Raw genomic sequence first — 24,117 nt, forward strand, 5'->3', positions numbered from 1 at the left:
TAATTGCTTTATTTAAGTATTAATTCTTTTCTATTATCGTGTTAAAAGTGAACCAAATTCACCCGCCTTACCGATTAAATCCTTTTGAGTTTTGACTGCTGGCAGACATACACTCGCCCATCACAGTATCCAACGTAGACTGAAAACTAACATACCAGTTACCTAAAGTCTACTTAAAAGACTACCGCAAATTAACACAAAAAGAACCCCCAAATTGGCCGTATTAGCTTAAACTGATGAAAGCGTTGACGGCGATAATTAGATGAGTCGTTTAAAGATCATTAGAATCTTTTGTTGTCTATTTTCAAAACAATGCTTAAATCTATTGTGATAATGCGAGGAAGTTGTGAGACAAATACCGGTCGCGCTCCGCAATCGACTAACGTCGTCGCCACCATTCAAGAACTCTGCCGATCGTCTCATGGTCTGACAATATTTTTTGTATTGACTTTAAATTCTCTCACTTCTTATGAATACGTGTATAAAAGACAGCGGTGAATTAAAGAGCGCCACCAGTATCTCAACTGGTATATAAGACTTCTCGACCATTCCAATACAATCATTAAGCACCATCGCTATGGGAGAAAAAACAAAATGTTTTAATTTTGTGTATAAAGTTTAGTTTCTTGAAAATGTCTTCTAAAATAATGTGTTTAACCCCGGTAGTTTTTCGGTAATACGCTCTATTTAACGCTCGTTGTTAGCTCAACACTTGACAATTAAACAGATTTGTACAGTCAAAAACAGGAACATGCAGGTTAAAAACAAATTACAGGGCAGGATTGTATGCACTTTATTATGTTTCTGTTTATTTTCAACGTCTCTAAGCATACCCTTTGAGACCACAAGGGTTCCAAAAGATCCGGAATCTACGAGAAAGTTGCAAAGGCATCTGCGAAATCGTCAAAAGGATAAGATACTAGATGAATCGGCTGAAGCAGAAACAAGGCGATTGCTGGATGTGTTTGGCTTAAGGACAATACCCAAACCTCCTAAAAAACGAATGAAGACTCCTCCTTTTATGGAGAAACTTTACCAACAACTTGAAGGGGTGTCAAATGGATATGCCCCAAATTTTAAAGATGGAGCTAATACAGTTCGAAGTTTCCTGGAAGACGGTAAGTCAATGCATGCAAACATTTTTTGTTTTTCTTTAAAATAATAATCTAAGTTACTACTAACTCAGGCTGTATTTAAGATAAACTTTTTAGTGAATATAACAATTTCACCGTCATTGATATTTTTAAGAAAAGAAATCTAAAAATGGTGTTTTTCTGAATTTCTAAACCACCTTTTAGTATGTTGGAATATTCATATTATATATATATATATATATATATAAACTCATCAGGCAAAGAACATTAATTCTAAACCGCCCGGTGATATACTGAAATTTAATTAATTAATTTGAAACGATAAAGATGAGGAAATCTGTGAGAATGAGAATATATATATATTATGTACTGTATTTTCTCATTGCTATTATATAGACTGAGCTAACAAGTAGTATCAACTGTCATTTAAACAGGATAAAACATCGGTACATTGAACTATTTTGATGACTCTACAGTCATGTTTCAATGACTTAATATGAACAGCTTAAATATAATCCCATTTCTAAAAGTCATAGTACATTTGCAAAGAATGTATCGCTACACCAAGACTTTCCTTAAGCCAGTTTCACATGATTTACGTAAGCCTAGGCTTATCCGTCTTTTAAATATGGCATCGTAGTAGACATTAGTGAGAAAACTCTACTGACTGACAGACTCGTCTGCAATTATCAAAGTTTAAACGCGCGCGTCCGTTTACATAAATGTTCAAACGCGCGCGTCTGTGTATAATTATCAATGTTTAAACGCGCGCGTGTTTTTTAAGTCTTGTATCAAAACCTCTCTATGAGATTTCGTACCTCACTCTTTTAGTAAGTTTATAGTAACAAGTCAAAACATATCGGTTCTTTGTAATCAATTGGTAAAAGCTTTTGCCAGATCTTGAGAAGATTATTTATTGATGTGTACATGTCTTAAGACAGAACAATCAATCATTATTCATCTTCCTTATACTAGATATTGACCGGTGGTACAGTATATAGTAACTCCCGGACGGTGTGATCATTTTATTGTGCTTTAAATACATTGACCCGGTTGGTAGGAACTCCTTACAATGAACCATACCAAGTTTTAATGTGTGAAATGTTTATCTAACTGAATGTGAACTATAATGATTACCTTTTAAAAGTACTTCAACCAGATTTAACTAAATCTCTGAAGTTGATTCGTTGACTTTTTTTGTATTGAAGTAACTCAATCTGCAGTTTAACACGTTATTGTCACAGTAAGTCAAGTATCTTCGGTATTGTCCGTGAGGTATTTCATTTTCAAGTGGTTCTTCGCATCCCACAAGTCATTTTATTTTTTACGAATACAAGGCCTTATTTTAGGTAAAACAACTTTCTTAAAAACTCCCAACAAAAAAGGGAATCGCGTATGTCGAATTAAGAAAATAATAAGTGTTTAATGTATGGCCATGTTGTGAAATGAATGTGTTAAGTGAACAGTTTACCTTACCACTGGTGCATTAAGTAGGCCTTGATAGATACACTTATCCAAATTGTTATTTGCGGTCGTAAGATATGAAAAATACCTATGTACATTATATTATGATATATGACATTTTTATAGCATTAGTCAATATTAAATACCAACAGTAATCCGTTAATAAAGCATTGTGGGAAAGACGCTTAACCAAGGCATTCTCTCTGGAATTATTGTGAATCGCGTATGACGTAATCAATCTTAGGCTTTCCGATAAAACGTTTGTTCCTTTGATCGCCGATTTTGTTGCCTTTCAACGAAAATTCCTGTCCTATTAATAGTAATATTTCAGTGGACTCGTTTTTGCGTAAATAGGTCTAGGCCGATACAATGTCCATCGGTATGTAAGTATAGGCCTAGGCCTAAGAATAACGATGCATAGTACTACTTGTACTATTGTAGTAAACCCGATATAAATGTAAGCCTAAACTTGCCAACGTACTATAACAAGTACGGTAACTCTGGCATGTTAATTCAGTGGTGAGGTGTAGCTGTAACAACATTATTATAACATTCAGATGTGACCTAATACAATTACATTAATTGAAATATTTCATAAGAATTAGGAATCAGATATATGTTTGAATTGACGTCGTTTTTGTTTTGTGTTAATCGAGTTATCCCTACGGCAATAAAGTAGGTGTATCCGTATAGCCGCCACAACGAACTGTTGAGTAGCGGCCTAGAGGTAGAGTAGTAGGATACAATGGTCTGAATAATCAAACCCCAACTGTTACTGTAGGTTTATTCCAAGCACCTAAACAAACGAACTGGCGAAAGAAAGTGTCACTTTGCGAAGTAATGGACCTGACAATTAGGTAGCACTTCACGCATCCCTTAGCTAATCATGTGCTGATAAACGCCGAGATATTAAATGCAAAATCTCCTCTGTTTGTGTGTGTTGTTGGATATCATAAACTTACAAAGTTCTGATCGTTTTATGAACGCCGTTATTTTTCAACTCCAGCATGGAGACACATAAACATAAACATTCCATTGAGATCGCTTTAGGCCAAAACTAAATATGAGACTCAATTTTGTGCCCTCGAGACCACTTTTCTAATCGGTCTCATCCGCAAACAAAGCAGCTTTTAAGTTTCAAAGACCTCCTACACTGGGACATACATAATCGTTACCAACTTGTGTTTTAGCAGGCCCATAATACATTATTATAGGTGTAGTTTAGTACAAAAAAAACTCGAGTGAGTACTTTTCTGACATAAAAAAGATAAGGTAAAAATTTCATGATGATAAATTTGATTAGATATTAAAATTCGTCATAAAGAAAATAACAAATTGCGATTCATCATTTTATTTCAACATAAGGTCCCAAAAAGAAACAAATGGACTTTTAAAATATGTAGTATAACTAACGTTGCGTAAATCATGCAAGAAAGAAAAATTAAAAATTAAAACTCAAATTAACTTGTTAGAATGGGTACTACGCTACTGCGGTTCATTTAAATCAATGGATTATTAAAGGATATAGGCCTACATTATCTATTTAGACAAATAAATGACGAATTGGATTTAAGGTATATAGGCTCGTAATCAGGGTATTTGTAGGATGTAGGATAGCCCCGAAAGTGACCCACTTATAATACAAATACAATCCTTAAGAGGTGATATTTGAATTCAGTCGTGTCTGTCTGTGTGAAGTTATACTATAAGTACTTTTTACAGGAGATGAAGTGGGATATGGTTAATATTTATTAGGATAGTGTTGATTTAGTTTAAAACCATTAAACCATAAAACTATTGAATCCAACCGATCAGCAACAAAATTCAAGAAAGTATATGTATCTTTTACGTAGTTTGGTTTAGTGTTTCCAGGATTGCACGTTGAGTTAATCCTATAAGTAATTTATTTTGCGGGGGTTTTCCGAGTTATATTATAATTGTTCTAGATCTTTTATTATTTTTACATTTGAAGTTACTCGTGTCTTGTAATATATTATGAATTGATTATGACTTGCTATTTTAAAATTTAAATATTTGAGTCATTTTACAAACTTTGTTAACAATAATAATTACATTATGGAAGAGACTTTTATTTATATCCTATATTTAAAATGTTGTTAGGCCTAATGTACTTTACATTGTGTGTTCTCTTGTTTGTTAAATTATTTCCGATTCAGTTTATTTGTTTAAAATTGTAAATGTTTTTATAATATAATTTTTGTTATGTTTACAAATGATGTCTACGTAGGCATCATAATATGAGTTAGTTAACATCTTCTAAAAATAGTACGGTAATTTTGGAATTGGATTCATATATGTTTCACCTTCTTTGTGTACACTACAAACTAAAAACAAGTAAAATCAAGTGACTAAAATTTACCGCAATCACAAATTACCATACCTACCGCGTGTTCGACTCGATTCAAATTACGTTAATGTCAATTAAAAGTCAGCGTCGTCGTCGCCCACCATGTTAACAATAATGTAATGATTAGACCTACAAATGAGAGAATACCAACACTTTAACAACCATCAAAATATGAAACGTTACTCGAGAAACAATGGCAAAATGAATATCATATTTCAAAAATTAAATTGAATCATAATGCGACTATTTGCTTTACAATCATCGACTTGTTTCCTTGAAATCAATGCTTTATGTCTACAGCAGACTCTGACACACTACTGGTATATTGGATTTAAAGTAGGCCATCTTCTTACCTTAACATCATATAGGCCCTATTTCTATATCGTGTTTGTTAATGTAACTATCTTGAAATATTTAATGTTCATTGCTTTCATTGGACGCGCAACATAATCTGTATACGCGCACGCATTATAGTAATACCCGTATGTAGTTTTATTCGTTTTAACCGTTTTGTAAAATGTCGCTTTAATATAACGTCGTTAGCGTGAATTAAATAATGTAATGTAATTTAATAATACTTGATGTTCGTCGTAACCTTGGTGTTCTGGGGCCAATTATGATTGGTAATTAATAATGATTGCGTTATTGTCCGTTAGATAATGGAAACATTAGACAAAAATGGCAATGTGACCGCTCCGGAGGAAAATAAAATCTATAATTAGCGGTTAAATCGCACTGAATAGTAGGTGACCAACCACAACATAATTTCCTAGGCCACAGACGTGGTGTAGTTATCAGCAAAAGTACATGAACCCCTGATAGAGGAAATATACAGGTAATTCGTTTATAAAAGTCCAAATTACCTGATTGATTGATTGAGTGACGTGAAAGTGTGATAGGTTCTTCATTAATATATTGGTTTGTTGACAAAAACATTGATTGATTTTGAATTCTAACGAATCCCACGAGTGAGTCTGGAAGTCACTGAGGCATAATCAAACCCTTAAACTACTATATCAAGTTATACATTTGATTGACAAACGGTGTTTTTGTCGGGCTATTTCCAACTAAAAAACGATTGTCTTAATTTAATTCAATCAACAAATTCGTTTCGATTCTCTGGAGTATTAAAAGCCAACAAATCGTTAAATTACTTCACAGCCCTCCGTCATTCAACCGTTAAGCCAATCAACCACTCAATTTTACTTTCATATGTCGTATACACACACACGTGTACTGTAGTTTCATAATATCTAACTAATTTTAAAATTGATTATAATTTTGATTGTGTGTGATTGATGAGTAGAAAAAGTTTCTCGAACTCTTGTTTTTGTAATCATGTAAAGTAGGACAACTATAATTGATACCAAGAAAATAATACCGAAGACACAACGCCACTTTTTCGTCGAAACATGCTTATCAAAATTATATTTTCCAAGTTTTCAGCAAGGGGTAGGCCTATACCTAAATATAATAAAGAAAGCAAAACATTATTTCTAATTAAATTTAAAGACCTAAGACGTCATAAATAAGAAGTAGGGCGGGTGCTCGTATGTGGGTTTTCGTCAATCTGTTCGTTTAACTTCGAACTAAATTGTATACTTTACCCAGTAATTTCAAATAATTATCTTTGTAAATTCTTAATCAAACACACATACAACTCTATCTTGTTGTTTACTTAAAAGTAAAAAAAAAATAGAAAATTTACGATCGGATTGGTGTATTCGCAGACGAGAAAGCGAACATCGTTGCTTAAAGTAAATAAAGACACTTTGAATAGTGATGGCGATAAAGAATACGATGACTGCTACATTAACTATATTTATCTACACTCCATTACTCTTTCCATGATTTATAGACTCACTACCATGTGCAGGTTAACAGAACATTCTTCTAACTCGTTTGTTTACATCTAATAAGGCATTAATGTTCTTTAATGTCACGTGAGTCATTTAAGGTTATGTTGTTTTTCTATTTTTATTTAACTAACACATTTTGATGGCTGGTACCAAATGTATACACCACAAATTCCTTACTGTTACTATTAGTACGAATAAGAATTATAGTATTTCATTTTATATCATATAAAAACCCTATCCTTAATTCAAACATAGAGATGTAATAAAATAATTAATACATACCGGTAATCATTTGACTTTTCGTTAGTCATAAACACAAAAATCTTTATACATTTTTATCAATATAAATAACTTATAGCTTTTATACTGTATTCTCAAAATATATTTTGCATACATAGGTAAACAGAAGACATGACGGTTTTGTTTGTTAATACCCAATTCAACAAATAACCAATTTTATAATGAACTAACAACTATCTTTGACAAATATCGTAAATTATTTTTAAAAATTGCATGGAAAGAAGGAAATGAAACCTTATAGTATTATTACATGATACAACTTTGTATTATTATTTCTCCTTACTTACAATTTCATAACTAGTTATGCGAGCTATTAATACTAAATGTGTATGCTCGTTATATAAATATATTTTGTTTTAGTGAACGTTGAAGTAAACTAATATTATTCTCTAAAATCGTATTAAAATCAGCAAACGTTAAAAGACATAAACTGGCATATATTTGACTTTGTCGAGAGCGATTGTTTTGAAGACTTTGGATTGATCGCGTGACCAATCAGCTGTCAAGTTTAGGTTGTTAAAAGATGAAGAATATAGTCCAAGTAAAGAGCTGTAATTATATGCAATATAGACGGGAAATTAACCCATCATTCACAATACCTAACTCCGATGAGTAAACTTGTAAGGTGTTTAGAATAATAATATTGCACCAAAAACCCTCAACTCGAATACAAACAACGGCGAATACAAAATTTAAAAAAAAGTTTAATAAAATATCGTAGTTTAAAATAGACCAAACTAGAAATTTGACGTACATTTTTAGTTTTCGTCGAGTTTCGCTTATAAATTATGTTTTGTATGCAACATACTTATTTAAGTTTAATATATGTTTATTGGTGATTTATTTAATCATCGAAAAGTTTCAATTCATAATAAAATATCGTAGTTTAAAATAGACCAAACTAGAAATTTGACGCACCTCGTCGAGTTTCGCTTATAAATTATGTTTTTTTTAATGCAACATACTTAGCTTAATATACGCTTATTGGTGGTTTATTTAATCATCGAACAACGTTTCAACTCATAAATTCCTCAAGTAATCATTAAATTATTACATTATTAAAGTCAATGGTTGGAATTGAAATAAAGCGACAATAAATAACCTTATAAACGGCTAAATTTGTAAGTGTAAATAAGATTTAAATATCGTGAACACGACGTGTCCCCAAATACCCCTTCGGATATCGGGGCATTTAGTGAATGTATAGTGACTGTAAGTGAAAACATCTGGTTTTTATTTACCGTATTCGCATGAACGTAATGCAAAGTTTATGGAAACTTCACTGCTGCTGACTATTTCGATATTATCCATAACCTTGTTGATTAGGCCCCTGTTTTAGTTCATAACTATGATTTCCGGCACATCGATTAGCTTTATATGAGCTAGGAATGAGAGGCGAGTATCGCTGCTGCCTGCATTCATTCGACATCGTGTGAAATTGTGATTCAACATTTGGAATATTCCCAGAAAGGATAGCGTAGTTGTTCTTACTACGTCAACCTAAACTTACTAACCAACGTTTTTTCTTCATTTTAAGGCGTTCATGCTTTACTTGATTAATTTTTTAAAGAAACTGAAACATTTTTTATGAGAAAAAATGTAAAATGAAAGACATTTATGACATTTTGAATTCATGTAATTGTTTTTTTATATAAGTAATTAAAGTAGGCCTATAATTAATGTTTATTTCAGAGCCAAGTAAATGTTATAATTATTATTATTGTTTGGTATATACCAACGAGTGTTTCCTCCACTATGTTATGCTTAACTCATTCACTCAGTTTGGCTTGGATGGATTTTACCAAAATAAATGCCTTAACCTACCGGGATGTACATATATACTGTATTATACAAATATAACGTTGGTCATTGCTATTGGTCAGGGGTCATAGAAGTTCAGTAGTTAGAAATAACTTCTTTAAATGCGGTTTCTCACGATTATTTATAGGCCTATGAAACCTCCTTCGTATTTCTTTCGTGTCCACTTAACTCGAAACCTCTTAACCTAATTTTACTTAAGCTATTGTCACAGATGTAAATCCAGTAGATTATATACAAATAAATGACAAAATGCTTTCATTTGTTTCTTTTTTTTATCTTAAAGTCACGGATGTATTTTCTGCAACCTGTTAGCAAAAAGTTAGAAACATAATTTCCTTTTTCTTCTCATTGACATTAAACACACTACTACACAACAAACTTCAATATAATAGATTAGGTATAATATTACTCAACTAATTCGTGACGTTTTACCATCAATTATTTCCGGCAATACGTATTTACCGTTAAATTTTCTTATTTACCAATCACAATAAACATCTAAAAGGATTACCCAATACGTATTCTATATATTTGTAATAAGGTAATAGTTTATGTATTTCCTAATTATTTGTCATTCTAAAATAAAGTGCTCTTAAATTGATCATTTAGTTTGTATCCCGGATGTCGATATACGATTGGTATACAAAGTAGGATGCCAAAATAGAGGTCATAATTATACAGAAATGGCCTAATCAGGTCATATTACCAAATTTGGTAGATTTAATAAACACATAAAAATGATGAAATGAAACGTTAATAAGAATAGGCAGCGGTATGTACAAACAAATATCATTGTAGATTTAGACGGTTAATAGTTTTATAAGCATTAAATTAAGGGGCATTAATTGATCGGAACCATTAATTAAATGACGAGCTAAACGGGTCTTGAATGCCTCCACAATGTCGGCATTTGCCAATTTAAGGTCGCTTGTTAGCTGTTGTAGGAGTGCACTAAACCGGCTTGTTGTCAGCTGCGGTGTTCGATCAATTTTAGTGACGAATGCTCCAAATAGAGGAATTGATCCTTCGTATACAATAGTTAAAATGCAAGGGTGAGTATGTACTATTTGAACAAACGCAAATGGACCTTGCCACTTTGTTCTTTTGACAGCTAAACTCATATATAATTAATTGCTTTGTTCACTAAGGTTAGCAATATATCCTTCTGTCCGACTAAGAGTAACAAGTCAACTGTTTAGTATGCGTTTTTAAACTTGAGTAAAAGCAAATTTGTTAGATTTGTTGGATACGCGTATATATCTCCTAATCAAAATCAATTTATTATTTTATTGATAACTTTTGGTATTACATTACCGCCATTTCAAGTATTACTGCAGTATTTTCAAATATTATAATCTTTACATGAAATAGCTTTTCAATAAGTCACGTGATCTCTTGAGATTTGAACACGTATTATACTTTTTGTTGGTTCTGACTCAATTTCCATATCCGTATATGGAATAGTTTTTACCTTAAATTACAGAATATAGTCTAGTATTCAAAGCATTTTAGTCGTAGCCCAGTTACCCAATTCATACTCATTCTCTGTTGATTTGAGCTCTTTGAACAAAAAGAAGTAGTTTTTGTCCGGGTAATTAAATAAACCAAATGGACCACGCCAATACGTGAATCATGGATATAGGCCTACTCATTATTCACCTAATCCGCAGAGAAGAACAATTCTCGAAATGTAGGTGTTTTTACAATGGTGTGGTTAATAAGAATTGCTTTTAAAATCTGTCATTAACGTTTGATTATAGTTTTAGATAAATAATGGACCTTCAATTGATACCAACTTAAACATACAGTTGTACGGTTACATTTGGAACAGTTTTTCTTGATGTAACCTATAATCGGTTAGATAAATAAAGGAAATGGAAATGTCACAAAAAGCACGCGCCCCAATTTGTTCGAGCATGTCGTACGTAATCCAGATAAAGATTTCCATTACGATATGTTTATGCGTTTGTTACTTTTTTTCAAAAGGAGTTTTTTTAATAACACAAACTAGACGCGCGCGTACGGAACGCCGAAATACTTACCCATCATCATTTGTACGCGCGCGCGTAATAGTCGTCACTTTTTTCAATCAACGGAATCCCCTGTTCTATTAAACCAGTGAACGCGAGGTGACCTATTGCTATACCTACCGTAATCTAATACATTGATATCAGTGGCCGGCAGGAACTTTTGTCATTTCTTTTCGCATTATATTTTTAATGGAACATGATTGCTTAGTTTATCGCCAATTTAATTTGAATGCACGTTTTAATTGATAGCGGTCCTGTTTGTTAGGCAAAGTTGGTCTCCTTTTAGATATGTACAAAATAATATGGTATGGCCAATTCGTTTTTTGGTATTACTATTATTGAATAAGCAGTGGAAAATATAAATTATTTTGTTGATTTATAAGCCTATCATTATTTTCTCCCACAATTGATTGATTAATCAAGTCATTTATTATTTACAAATAATGTGATTGTTTAATATCTTGTATCTGTGAAAGTACACACATTTTTGGTTTAAATCTGAGCTGTATCGGTTTTGGTATTCCATCGATGCCAGGTTGAGGTGTAACAGCTGCCGAGGTGGATGACGAGACCGTTTGTAACTTTTCCACTTTTCTGGCCTTTTTGTATGGAACGCCAAATGGAAAAATCCTACAAAACATACTTTAATAGATTGGTGGCTGTATTTTGGAAAGACCTGCCTTTTAACAGTATAATTTTCCCACGCTTATTACTACAGTACATATGGTACATACTATTTTTCAGTTAAAATCGTAACCATTTCCCGACAAATTTCACTATCTATATATTAAACAATGAAGAAAATCATATGACTATTATTTTATATGACCGTTCAGATCCAACCATAGTTTTGAGTATTCTTATTTTTTGCTTAAGTTTTGTACGTGAAAAATGTTTTGGATCTAGCAAACATGACATAAAATCTCACGTATATAGAATATAAGGGTGATGCCAAAAGATTTCACAAGCGATAACATTTATTAAATAACATCATCATCATAAAATAATTTTAGTTGGAATGTTTAGATAAATTTCGCCGTTAACTATAATCTAACAAGAACACAGCAGGAGCGCTTCGCAATACCGCACACCGTATTGTCAACCCAAAGGCTAGTGCCGTGTGTTTACTTAAAAAGTTCTCGATATGTTTACATAGTGTTATTCGTGTAATTTTAATCATAACACTCAATTAGAATACAAGATCAAGATAAATGCCAACACGTCATAATGTGTCAAATTTGTTAAATAATGTCAATTGAAGAAATAACGCTTTTGCCCGCCACAAAGCACACGGAGAAAGGCCAAAGTGACGGCGGTGACTACTGGTGACACTTTACTATTTCCAAGATGCGGTCGGGCGGGGATGCTCACTCTAAATTTATGTCGGATGACTGGCCAGCTGCCCGGCTCGAACACAACTTCCTAAAATAATTTGTAGGCAATAAAGAAGTCCACAAGGTTAAGGACGTACGCGATAAGAATTTCTCTCTGACACGACACGAGAAATATTGATAAACCTAGGGATGATGGCCGCTGAAGAAGGTCCCAGGTGTTTGAACATCCTGGACACACGATGACGTGTATTATTTTGTATCGTATTTTTCGAACTTTAATATCAGTTTTTCCTATTTAACCATTGAAATTCGTGCACTTAAATTCTCAATTCTTATCTTGCCTCTGAAACGTGGGACGAACCCACGTAAGATCCACGAGAAGACGCAATGTTATCACGCGCGCGCAAAAGGCGATGTGTCCTGGTGAACGACGAAGGCTTAAGCTCTGTCTTTATGTGACAAAAAAATGTGATGTGCCCATATATGGATATGTCATATCACTACCATATTTGGGCAAATAACCACCATATATGGGTACTTTTTTTGTCAAACTAGGTTGATAGTGTAAACAGAGTTTATGCTGCAAATGATAATATTGGAATATGTAGGCCTACTTATTGATTTTGTTTTTTCATGTGACATTTCTGTTGAGAAAATTACACACTAGAAATCATGTAATGTTGATGAGATGGGCTAGCCGTCGAGGAAATTCGCTTCCTATTTCTATATCTGTGTTGATCCTGTTACTAGACGTACTGTCACGTTCATTCATATCTGACTTTCCTTGACAGCATTTATACACACATCAATATTAAATTGAAATAAACTAGAGTTTACAGAACAATTAAACGTATTAAGCTCACATTAGTTTATATAATTCACAAAAACAATTTTTGATAATTAATCTTTGAATAATTGTTTATGAAAAATGGTACATTCTTGTGAATTTAATGTTTCTGTTTTGTTTTCTTTAGATTTATTTTTTTTGTTTTTTTTTTTAATATTTCAAGAAATAAACACAGATTCTGGATGGCACAATGAATCCCTACACAGAAGGCTTAGGCCTATAGTTTTATATCTGTGTATCAAATTCGTAACACTCTGTTATATTTATGTAGATGTTAGTAGATTTAAAATATAGTCAAATTGTATTTACTTTTAGTTATTTATCGGCGAAATACAAATACAATACAAAAATATATATAATATAGGCCAGACCCATGATAGGCGTTGCCTACATTTATATTTAATAAGCCTTCGAACATTTTTTTTAATTTATAAATAATATTTCTAAATATAATATGAATATCTAAATATACCGTGTGATTATTAATAATATAAGCGTACCGTTGATTTAGAGGATCAGAAACCAACCAATTTGATTCCCCAGAGGTTCGTCTCGCCGACTCAACCGATCCTTAATCCTACCAAAAATTATATAGATTAACATTTTCATCTACAGTCAACTAACAGTCAACTAAAGATCCCATCCTCATATTTAGATAGCTTTTATATTTTTCTGATTGACTAGTTTGATGGACTTGTTGGTTGTGTTGTGTTAACCTTTCGTTTTTTACTCTTAACAGGAAAATCGTCATCTGGAAGAAATGAGTTCTCATTCAATGTAAATGGTATTTTACAAAGGGAGTCGGTAGTTTTTGCCGAGTTACATCTTTACAAGCAAAGACCTAGGCAAAATAAACTGACCGATGCAACGGCCGATTTTCGCAACACTAATGGTGATGTTTCAATCAAAGTTTATCTCGTGCACGATGAGAGAACGTCATCGTCCGATAAAAGAAAAATATTGATAACAGAAAGAACTGTGAACATCAGCTACATTGGTTGGTTGGATTTTGACGTAACATCAGCTTTCAGCCAATCACATTCATCGTTTCAAGATGGAGACGAATTAAATTGTGTATTTGAAATCCGTGTAAAAACCGATAACAAAACTATTAAGAAATTAATATCGTTTACAAAACTTCCAAATGAAAATCATAGCGAACGGACACCTTTACTGGCGTTGTTTTTAAATGATATATCTATAAAAATAAGAGACATCAAACCACCAGGGATCACGAACAGTAATGTGGAAGACACACATTTAGATAAAGATGAAAACCTTGTGCTGATGCGGAGGAAACGAGCGTCTTCTTCAAAACCAAAGAGAACCAACCCGAGAAAATCTAAATGCCAACTCTTAGACTTTTATGTAGATTTTCAGAAAGTGGGATGGAGTGATTGGATAATCGCCCCAAATGGTGAGGAATACTTTTCAATTACTTTTTAACATTACATACCATTCACACACCACTAAACACTGTATCGTTTGTGTAAGAGGACCGTAGGGGGTAAATGAACGCCCCTGTCTTAGTCATTAGACGGAAATTGGGACTGACGGGTTACTCAAATTATAAGCAAATCACACTAGGCCAACGACTGGTGAGCAGGGAGACCTGGGAACGTCTGGCCTATGCCTGCTGGTGCGGCAGACAGTGATAATTAACTTCTCTTTTTAGGCTCAACCGAAAAAAAAACGAGCATAGGGGACCAGCTGCGTCATACTTTTAACCTTGAAGCTAGACAAACTTTACAATCAACGACCTCACAACAACAAACCCGGTGGGCCTACTACTACCTAATTCAAGCCTAATATGCCCAGAATCTTTTTAAATAATTCCGATCTCCATTTCAAACTTATTATAGATACAGCTAGCACAGCTATTTTCATTCTATACTCAAATATTTTAATCTATGCCAATGAACTTATCAAGATACATACCAGCCTTCTGTTTAGTAGCGCTTGGTGCAGACCACTAAACATCCCACAATTATATAATATCCGGATGACCTGGGTCTTACTTTAGTAGTGAAGTAATTTCCACTTTCATCTAGCTGTTTTTACTTTCTTTAAATTTAGGCAGATTTTGTTTTGTGTTGATGGCTTCTTTGTATTTCCTGTTTAAAATTCAATACTTACCTGTTGTCATGTTACAAAGGGAGTTTTAACTCTTAAAAAAGTTGTCAAAACAAAATAGAACTTTACCCATATAAAACTTCTAGAAAGTAGGAAGTCTTTTGCAATTTCCCCCCTGACTGTCAATGGAGTTATACGATGTACGATAGGTTGTAAAACAGGCCTACAACGCGACTCCGATAAAGACCTAATTTTTAAATAAATAGTTGTTTTAAGTAAATAGGCCAAAATAACCAAATAAAGTTATCTGCGTACCTAAACTTGTTATCAATCGGAAAAGGGTTATTATGAATTGTTATTTGGAGCGAGGACATACTTTGTCAAGAACCTATCCTTTTTATAGAAAAAAAAACTTTCCACTTTGTGGATATTGTCAATATCAATTTCAATGGTTTAGAGAATTCAGCAGGGTTATTTTCCTGAGATGATGTCATTAGAATAGTCCCCAGTGGCCGTGTGAAGGTGACGAGAAACGGAGGCTCGTTTTCGTCTGCACGACCCAGGCCTGGCCCAATTGCTGTTTGATTTGGCTACCTGACAATGTCAGACTGCAGTTCACCAATGTTTTTATTATCGCTTTATTACACAGTACCGTACTGTACTGTATTTTAACAGACGACCGGTTTATGGAATATTAATTTAACTTCCATGTGAACACACCTTTGGTTTCCGTTTTAGTCTGAATATTTTACAGTTATTATAATGGAATCTGTTGAAATAAGTATAACCACACATCACGTTATGTACGGCATGTTCATAGTGTCCTAGTAGATAGGCTAATTGGCAATATACTGATATTGAGGTAGCGGACTCTTTCAAAGTCCCAAATGGGCCTACAAGCAACAGTAATAGAACCTGTTGTTTAATGTCCTGGGACCTAGGTGTTAGTCACGTTAAAGACAATAGCGACCGATTATAATACGCCTGTATGCTTATTATAAACAGGTCAGAAAGAAATCGAAAGTAGTTATAGCATTAAACGAAGGTGTCACTTTCTGACATTTTGGTAACGCATCTAAAAAGAGCCGTCACTTTAAAAAAAACCTTGTCTTTATTAGTTCATGTGTTAGAAAGTACTTCGAACCACTTCTCCCCATGGGCCCCACGTATACCCTTCATGTAAATGAACTTCGTTCCCCCGGCCTACATTTATTGTTGTATTTTATGGTAATATCAAAGCATCAAACATGTTTGGAAACATGGTCACTTGTAGGTCAATATTGTTTACAGCTACAACATGAGAGACAACTGCTAAAAGTAACAACAAAACTAGGTAGCCACCAAACAAATTACTTTCATCCATTGCAATTCTGGTATTCGGTTTGGTTGTTGTACAGCAAATCTGAATTTACGCATTTTTACGATAAAATATTTTCATTAATGAGAGACAAGCATTGCTAGCAGGTGTAACTAAATTAGAGAACTATCAGGACATTTATAATTTGTTTAGTATCGACGCACGATAAACAAATTCAAGTTGGGCATATTTTGTCCTATTATTAGTCTACTACTGTACTATTACAGTATTAGCACAGTTATTTTCTGCTACAGGTATTATAATATTGTCGTTTAGCTAAAGAGTTGTCCTGAAGAGGATACCCTCATCTCTCAATGTTTACACCCAGTCTGCTTGTTTACATAAGAACCCCTCGATCTCTCATCGTTGACATTTTGCTGTCTTCACCTCGTTTAGGTGTCATGTGATTTGACCGTACTTTGACAGTGATGTCAATGGGTCCAGAATTGTCGTCATTTGAGACAATGCCGGTGAAATCGTCTTCGTATAATTTACACACATGCGCCTTGTCTCTTATGTAAAAACGGTAAATCAAACAAGGGTTTTGTGAGTTAGATTTATAGGTACATGTATTTATTGACAGTAGGCAATCTATTTGCCGTTAAGCTTGGCAAGTTATTGACTGTTTTTGTGAGACTTATTTCTGTCGGACACGCTATCGAAAAGGGTAAACCAGGGTATAGACCTAACGATACGCTAAAAGTACCGTATACAATGTAAAGCTCTGTCTTAACTATCAAACTAGTTTGACATAGAAACTGTGATGTGCCCAAATATGGTAGTGATACACCCAAATATGGTAGTGATATGACGTCATCGTGTCCATATATGGGCACATCACATTTGTTGTCGCATAACGTTTGATAGTGTAGACAGAGCTTAATACGCACAATTCATTGCATTACTCATGGTTGTTGCTACAGACAAATCTATATAATCATAGGTATTCAAGATGTCTACATTAAAAGGCATATATATTGCCAAAATGTTTTTTCAATTTTGAATTCTGGCACCAAATGATTAAACGCTAATCCATGTATCTTCCTTCCACATTCGATGATTTTATTAAATTCATTAGCTCCACAATCAGATCTAAATCAATTTCCTGCTTTCTGAACCAATTACTAATATCTCTAAGAAAGTGTTTTTATGTTCCGGCACTTCTTCGCATACGCAATTAAATACTGTTAACATTCTGTCACATAAAATCATTGGATATTGTAAAAAGAGGCTTCGGAACTTTTTGACATGATTATAATTGAGGGCGGGCTCTACACACTTATCTTTAAGTTTAAATAGTATTTTCCCATGGAAAACACCATTTTAATTAGATTTCTTGGAAATTAGTCGAATTTTAAGTAGTTCGTTCTTTCTATTTGATAATATCAGTATCCAAACTTTGTGTATCGGTTGGTAAAGATGTATTGTCCCCCAAAACATGAACAAATTATGTAGTCTGCAGTTATCACTTCAACGCGGGGAAATAGTATTTCACTTATAAAAAGACAAACGGTTATTGGGCTTCCGATTTTTTTCAGGTAATTTTTTTTTTCGATCCATTAAAAAGACAAACTATTCTGGTGACATTAAAATTACATATTTAAAATGTATTCACATTTAAATAGTTTTATTCATATCTTTTAATGTTTATATGAAACAGTAACTATAATAGTTAATGAAATTGGTTGAAGTGTTTTACGTCCGTGAACTTCATACATTCATTCTTCATTATTTAGAATTTTACTCGTAATTGATTCCTAATGAATTGAACTGGAACGTGTTCAACCCCGGAAAAAGAGTTAATATTTGACGTAAATTGCCACCATTTATACTTATATTCTTCAGGCTTCTCACATGTTTAAATTGATTCATTTAATACTTATCGACATTAAAAGTTGATCCGCAAAATATAATTTAGTAAATACAATTATTGTTCATATAATAGTAAATAAAATTAGACAAGATGCCGCAGCTGGCAAGTCAATCGGACGCCCCGTTTAAAAGCCTAGGGATTCTAAGATATTGCTTCAATGCCACGCCCATCAATTGCGATATAGAACCAACCTGATGATAACATAAATAAAATACATAAAATAAATACACCCTAAAATATTATAAGGGGACGCCGAACCGGACGTACCGTATAAGAAATTGCATTGAACATACTGTACTTCATTGTAAGTACAGTATCACAAAATGAAAATATATACCATCTATGGAGTTCAAAGCACACCTGCTTATAGGTATCACATAAGCTATATTATATTCTATAAGTAGTCACCTAATCTGAGATGATAATAAAGAAATCTCTGTGATTGTTCTTCATATTTCCACTGATGACAGAGCAGGTTTATTTGCTAAATCCCATGGGATTGTATGATTTATGTTCATATGAACGGTAGTATTATGCCAATCTGCTAAGCTGATCTCAAACAAATTCAAATCAAATGGTATGTAGTGGGATGTTATGGAAATAAGGCTATAAATTTAAGCCAATCTGACTCACAACTAAGTTAATTTTAATACCATACGAATCCCAAAAGGTTCGAATTGTCACCCGATTTAGTAAGTCACGTCAGGCCCTTTCAGTTTATAAAACTGAATAATTTTCCTTCTGTACGAAATAATAATAGAAGACGTTCGTCAAAATTGGAAAGAAGCACGTTTAACTGATTTCTCATCGCATTCCGTACATTAGGTTTTTCAAATTACAAATTATTAAAAATTACCAAAAATAATTATAAGAAATAATTGACCTGAAGGGAAAGACTTTGCATGAACTTCCAATAAAGTTTGATTTGCTACCGGGCCTTTTTTATTTTTTTACCCAAAAGCGTTCTCAGTGCTGTGACTATATTAAAAGCATATTTCCCACTTGGACGCAACTCAACAACGTAGGCGCAAAGTAAGTTAACCAATCAACAAGCGACAGTTCTGATGATCAAATTGCTTACGTGGGCTGATGCGTTGCGTCCAAATGGGAACCAAGCTTAAGTGCTATGCATTAGGCCTGAACATGCCTTCTAAAATGTGCTTGAAGCCACTATCCTTAGAGGCCATACTACCTCTTAAGCCCTGGACAAGAAAGATCAAGAAAAGTTAAACAAGTTGACAGGTGTTTGATTGGGAAGGTTTCACCATTCATAGTCGATGCAATAAGTTAGTTGTAAGCACGTAGAAACAGACCACCGCTGATTTTAATGTCGACTATGTTTTGCCGATCATCTTCTCATATAATCATTTTTCATTATATGAAAAGCGCTACAAAATATACAAGATAATATGAACTGTATATTTTTATTACTTAATCATTAATAAATATCGAGTTGCAATTTTTGGAAATTATAAGTTTAGGCCTACCGATTATTAACTTTGGTTGTTTTCGATATCCCATTTGTCTTAGGCCTATATTTGATTTATGATTTACCTTTAACAGAGCCTATATTTCGATTTACTCGTAATTTATGTTTACCTAACTGAATTAATTGAACTCGATGTGTTACCTTATTTGTTTTTTTGTTCTATAGGGTAAAAGGTAACATTTATTTACATTGCACAGCTAAACGATCAACTCATCGTTCGTTTTGTGTATTTGTTCTTCAAGTTTAGAATCTAATAAAAATCCAGCCCTGCTAATCAGCGTTATAATGATATGTATTTAAATGTTTATGAGGTTTTTATTCTGTCCCGAGCGTACCACGTGGTAAAGATGTCAGTGATACTAGAGATTGAAGTTTCTTCAACGCTGTGAAGAGAGATACTTTTATATAAGAGATTTTGAGAAACGAAACACTAATGTCAGAGTATTTGATATTGATAGGTATAATAGAAAAAGAGGGAGCGGATTAAAATAGTTCGTTTGAAACGGCAGTAATACCACGCGCGCATTCAAAAGTTGCCAAGCTTTGTACGCGCGCTTCAACTTTGTGTTTGTGTGTTTTCACTTACAAAATATGCATCAACATTTGTTTACAGTGGCGGTAGAAGATGCCAATGTCAGTGAGAAATTATCTTTCATCTGCACCTGTAGTTATATATCGAAGCGTATACTGAAGGAAGTGCTTTTAACCTGTGTTTGTAGCATGCGGTTATTTCCGGCCTTCATGACAGCGCCGCACTTGCTTCTCAGTACCTTGATTTCTTAGGCCCTGATGATTCTCAGCTAGACTCTACATCACCAGACACTATAATTACTCATTAATTCCACAGTTAAGAAATTAAAATAAGCTTTTGATGGAAACAATTGCACAATCTGAAATATGATATGGCAATCAAAATTCATAAGTTAACTTTTCTTCAAACTATTTTTACATGAATTAAATAACTTGCAGTAAATAGTTAATTGCCGTTGATTTGAGGAAAAGTGATTGTTTTTTTCTCAGTGTGACTCCACTCAAAATGGCTGTCTAAGTTTTGACGATTTAATAATCTCGCTGTTTGACGTGTGTACTGTACCGGTTTGGCTGATTAACAACTTTGACATTATAACAGATGATGCTGTTCCTACGCAAACTAAATGTCCACATTGAAACTAATATATAACGACTGTTTTGGTATTCGCTTAACATTTCCAAACCCTCTTTTCGACGTCAAAAGTAATATCCAATTAAACTGGACTTAATGGATATTCTATTTCTAAATAATATTCTATTTTCTATCATTCATTGCACTCATATCTAACAAAAAAAACTTGACTAACGCACATACATTACCTCATTTTTAACAAAAGTCAAAATGATCCCTTTTCTCATGCAATTAAACGTTCTAAAGTATCAGCGCACACATTATTAGAACATCAAATTCACTTTACTTTTGTCAAAGATCACGATTTAAACAGATTGTTTAAAGCATTAGTTTCACCCTTTTGATTTTCCATGCGTAAAATGTAGGACAGTCAGAAATGGCCGACCTAAATATATCACATTTTAGTATTTTAATTTCGTATCATGATAATAAATTGGTCTACTGTACATAATTATTAACTCAAGTTTTTATTTTATTGCAGGGTACAAGGCCAATTACTGTGAAGGCAACTGCCCGTTTCCATTGGACCCCGTATTTAACGCAACGAACCACGCCACGGTGCAGGCTATCCTTCACACGCGTGGCTTTACGCGAAAGGGTTCAACGCTACCCAATCCATGTTGTGTGCCAGATAAATTTGAAAGTATTCATGTTTTATACCTGGACGATAATACTAATGTTGTGCTCAAGGAATTCGACGCAATGGTAGCGACGAGTTGTGGCTGTCACTAACACGACAGCAGTACTACACATTTTATGTGTAACTTGGGTATAAAAATCTGACTCTGGCAAAGTGTGATCACGACAGCGGTTACAGAGTGCCTATCAAAGAGGAGTGCCTATCAAAGAGGTTCCTTGTAATTTTAAACTCAATCGGGAACTTTGGCGACAATAAACATCAAGATCAGCAATATTGAAAAACACCAATTGTAACGTGTTGTGCACTCGCAGTACTGCAGCGTATGTACACGCGCAGAACCGTAACGTGTTATGCACGCGCAGTACTGTCACGTGTTTTTGCACGCGCAGTACTACAGCCTATGTGCACGCGCAGTACTGTAATGTGTTGTGCACGGCCAGTACGGACCGTGACGTCAGAACGGATTGTGAAGCTGAAAATTATTTAAATTATTTAATTACCTCTTGAAAGTTTGATTACAGAATAATTGTTCACTATTGGTTCTATTGATATTGTTCATTATTGTTCTAATGTATTACTGAAAGAACACAATTAATTATTGACATAGTCAAATTGAATTTTATCGTTTTTCCAGTTACTGATTGTAGCTCTTTATCCGTCTCTTGAATGCGATACAGAGTATATTATTTATTTTATCTATATGATAGAAATGCTTGGTGTAACCATTGTATGCTTAATATTTTAATTTATAATTAATAAAATCCTTGAGCGGATATACAGCTGTTTGAACTTACGAAAATAACTCTAGACTTCTACTTGGCCCAAAGATTAGATTTAACCATATACAGTAATGATTATAATAACAGTAATGTCTCTTTTTAATACTTCGGATACTCGTCACGAAGAGACGAATAATATTCATTTAATGTAGTATGCATTGTTGTTGTACGCATGCGTTAATGTTGTGACTGTGGTGGTGTCACTAATGAGACTAAAGACTTTCTAGATATCAATATGAATAGTTACAATATAATATTAAGACCTAAACTCTGTCTACACTATCAAACTAGTGTGATGTGCCCAAATATGGCAGTGATATGCCCAAATATGGTAGTCACATGACATCATCATGTCCATATATGGGCACATCACATAAAGTTTGATAGTGTAGACAGAGCTTAATGTTATAGTCAATATTTACTAGCAATGGGAACCAACAACTTCATTTTTACAATATAATATCTTTAATGGCATTATTAATATATGTTATGGCATTAGGCCTACTAGGTTTAAGAATCTTTAAATTAACCAAACGTTTCAATTTCCTTACTGTAATCATGCATTTATCATTAGGCCCATTACTGTATTAATGTTAACTCCATCACCACATGTAATATCTTCATAATATCATTCATCATGTTGTTAAGTTTGAATACTTTCCTGTAATCTAAGACACAAAGTTTACGCATGCGTACAAAAGGCATACCACCATTTACCATAGTCCCATTTAATAATTTATATCGTATACGACTAAAAATGATGAAAAATGCATTTTTAATCTGAAATATACAATTTAGTTTTACTTATATTTAAGTAAAGAAAATGAAATTAGATATGTATTATATGTATAGAAAATTAATCTTTTATATAAAAAACGTTTATTCTGCTGCTAAATGTTTGTAATAAGCAGTAGATATTTCAGGGTAATAATGTAATTACCAAATTTAAATATGTGTGTACGTAGTTAATTTATTCATATGTATATATTGCTTTTTAAATAAGAAGCCATGGGAAAAATAGTGTTTGTAGAAAGAGAAAAAACTGACCCGGCGACCGGTCGGTTCCAACACAGTATTACTACTATAATTATTCTTGTAGGCCTATATTCAGGATGCTAGCCTAATGAAATAAAATATCAAAAAGAGTCAGTACTTGTGAAGTTTTTATATGTTTCTGTTTGATTGTGTTCTTTACTTTGACAGTCCGTTTCCTGTGCACGTGATTGCGCCATGATTCCCGCACGTGATTGCGCCATAATTCGGATCCATTTTGACGACATTGCGTTGGAGGTTAGCTGTTGACGACAGACTATCTGGACACACTGAGACGTTAGTTGTTATTACGGAGCCAGCGAGCTAGATATATAAATCTCCATATCCTACATTGTACATGATAGACATGTTCTTAGAAATACATATTTCAATCAATTATATCATAGAGATGTTATAGTTATGGATAGTAATATCTCATGATTATGTCATAAAGTCATAACGAAACACTTTTCAGTATACAGTGTTCATTTATTCATGGTCAAACACAGTAAAATAGGCCAATGCACATGGTTTGAAATTATTTTCGTTTGTTCAAAGTTAAAAATTCACATAAAAATGAGTTAAAAAGGTTAAA

At 33.5% G+C, this 24,117-nt stretch overlaps 1 protein-coding gene across 1 annotated transcript; it reads left to right on the plus strand.

Moving 5' to 3' along the window:
- The first annotated feature begins 484 nt into the window (after positions 1-484).
- LOC144837743 (bone morphogenetic protein 2-like) lies at positions 485-23,639 on the plus strand. The gene is made up of 3 exons (XM_078692978.1): positions 485-1,118; positions 13,857-14,534; positions 21,553-23,639. Exons 1-3 carry the CDS (start codon positions 752-754, stop codon positions 21,801-21,803), a joined length of 1,296 nt encoding a protein of 431 aa, XP_078549104.1. The 5' UTR covers positions 485-751; the 3' UTR covers positions 21,804-23,639.
- Positions 23,640-24,117: the final 478 nt, after the last annotated feature.

Source organism: Antedon bifida, chromosome 3, assembly GCF_963402885.1.
Source record: "Antedon bifida chromosome 3, ecAntBifi1.1, whole genome shotgun sequence".
NCBI classification, from domain to species: Eukaryota; Metazoa; Echinodermata; class Crinoidea; order Comatulida; family Antedonidae; genus Antedon; species Antedon bifida.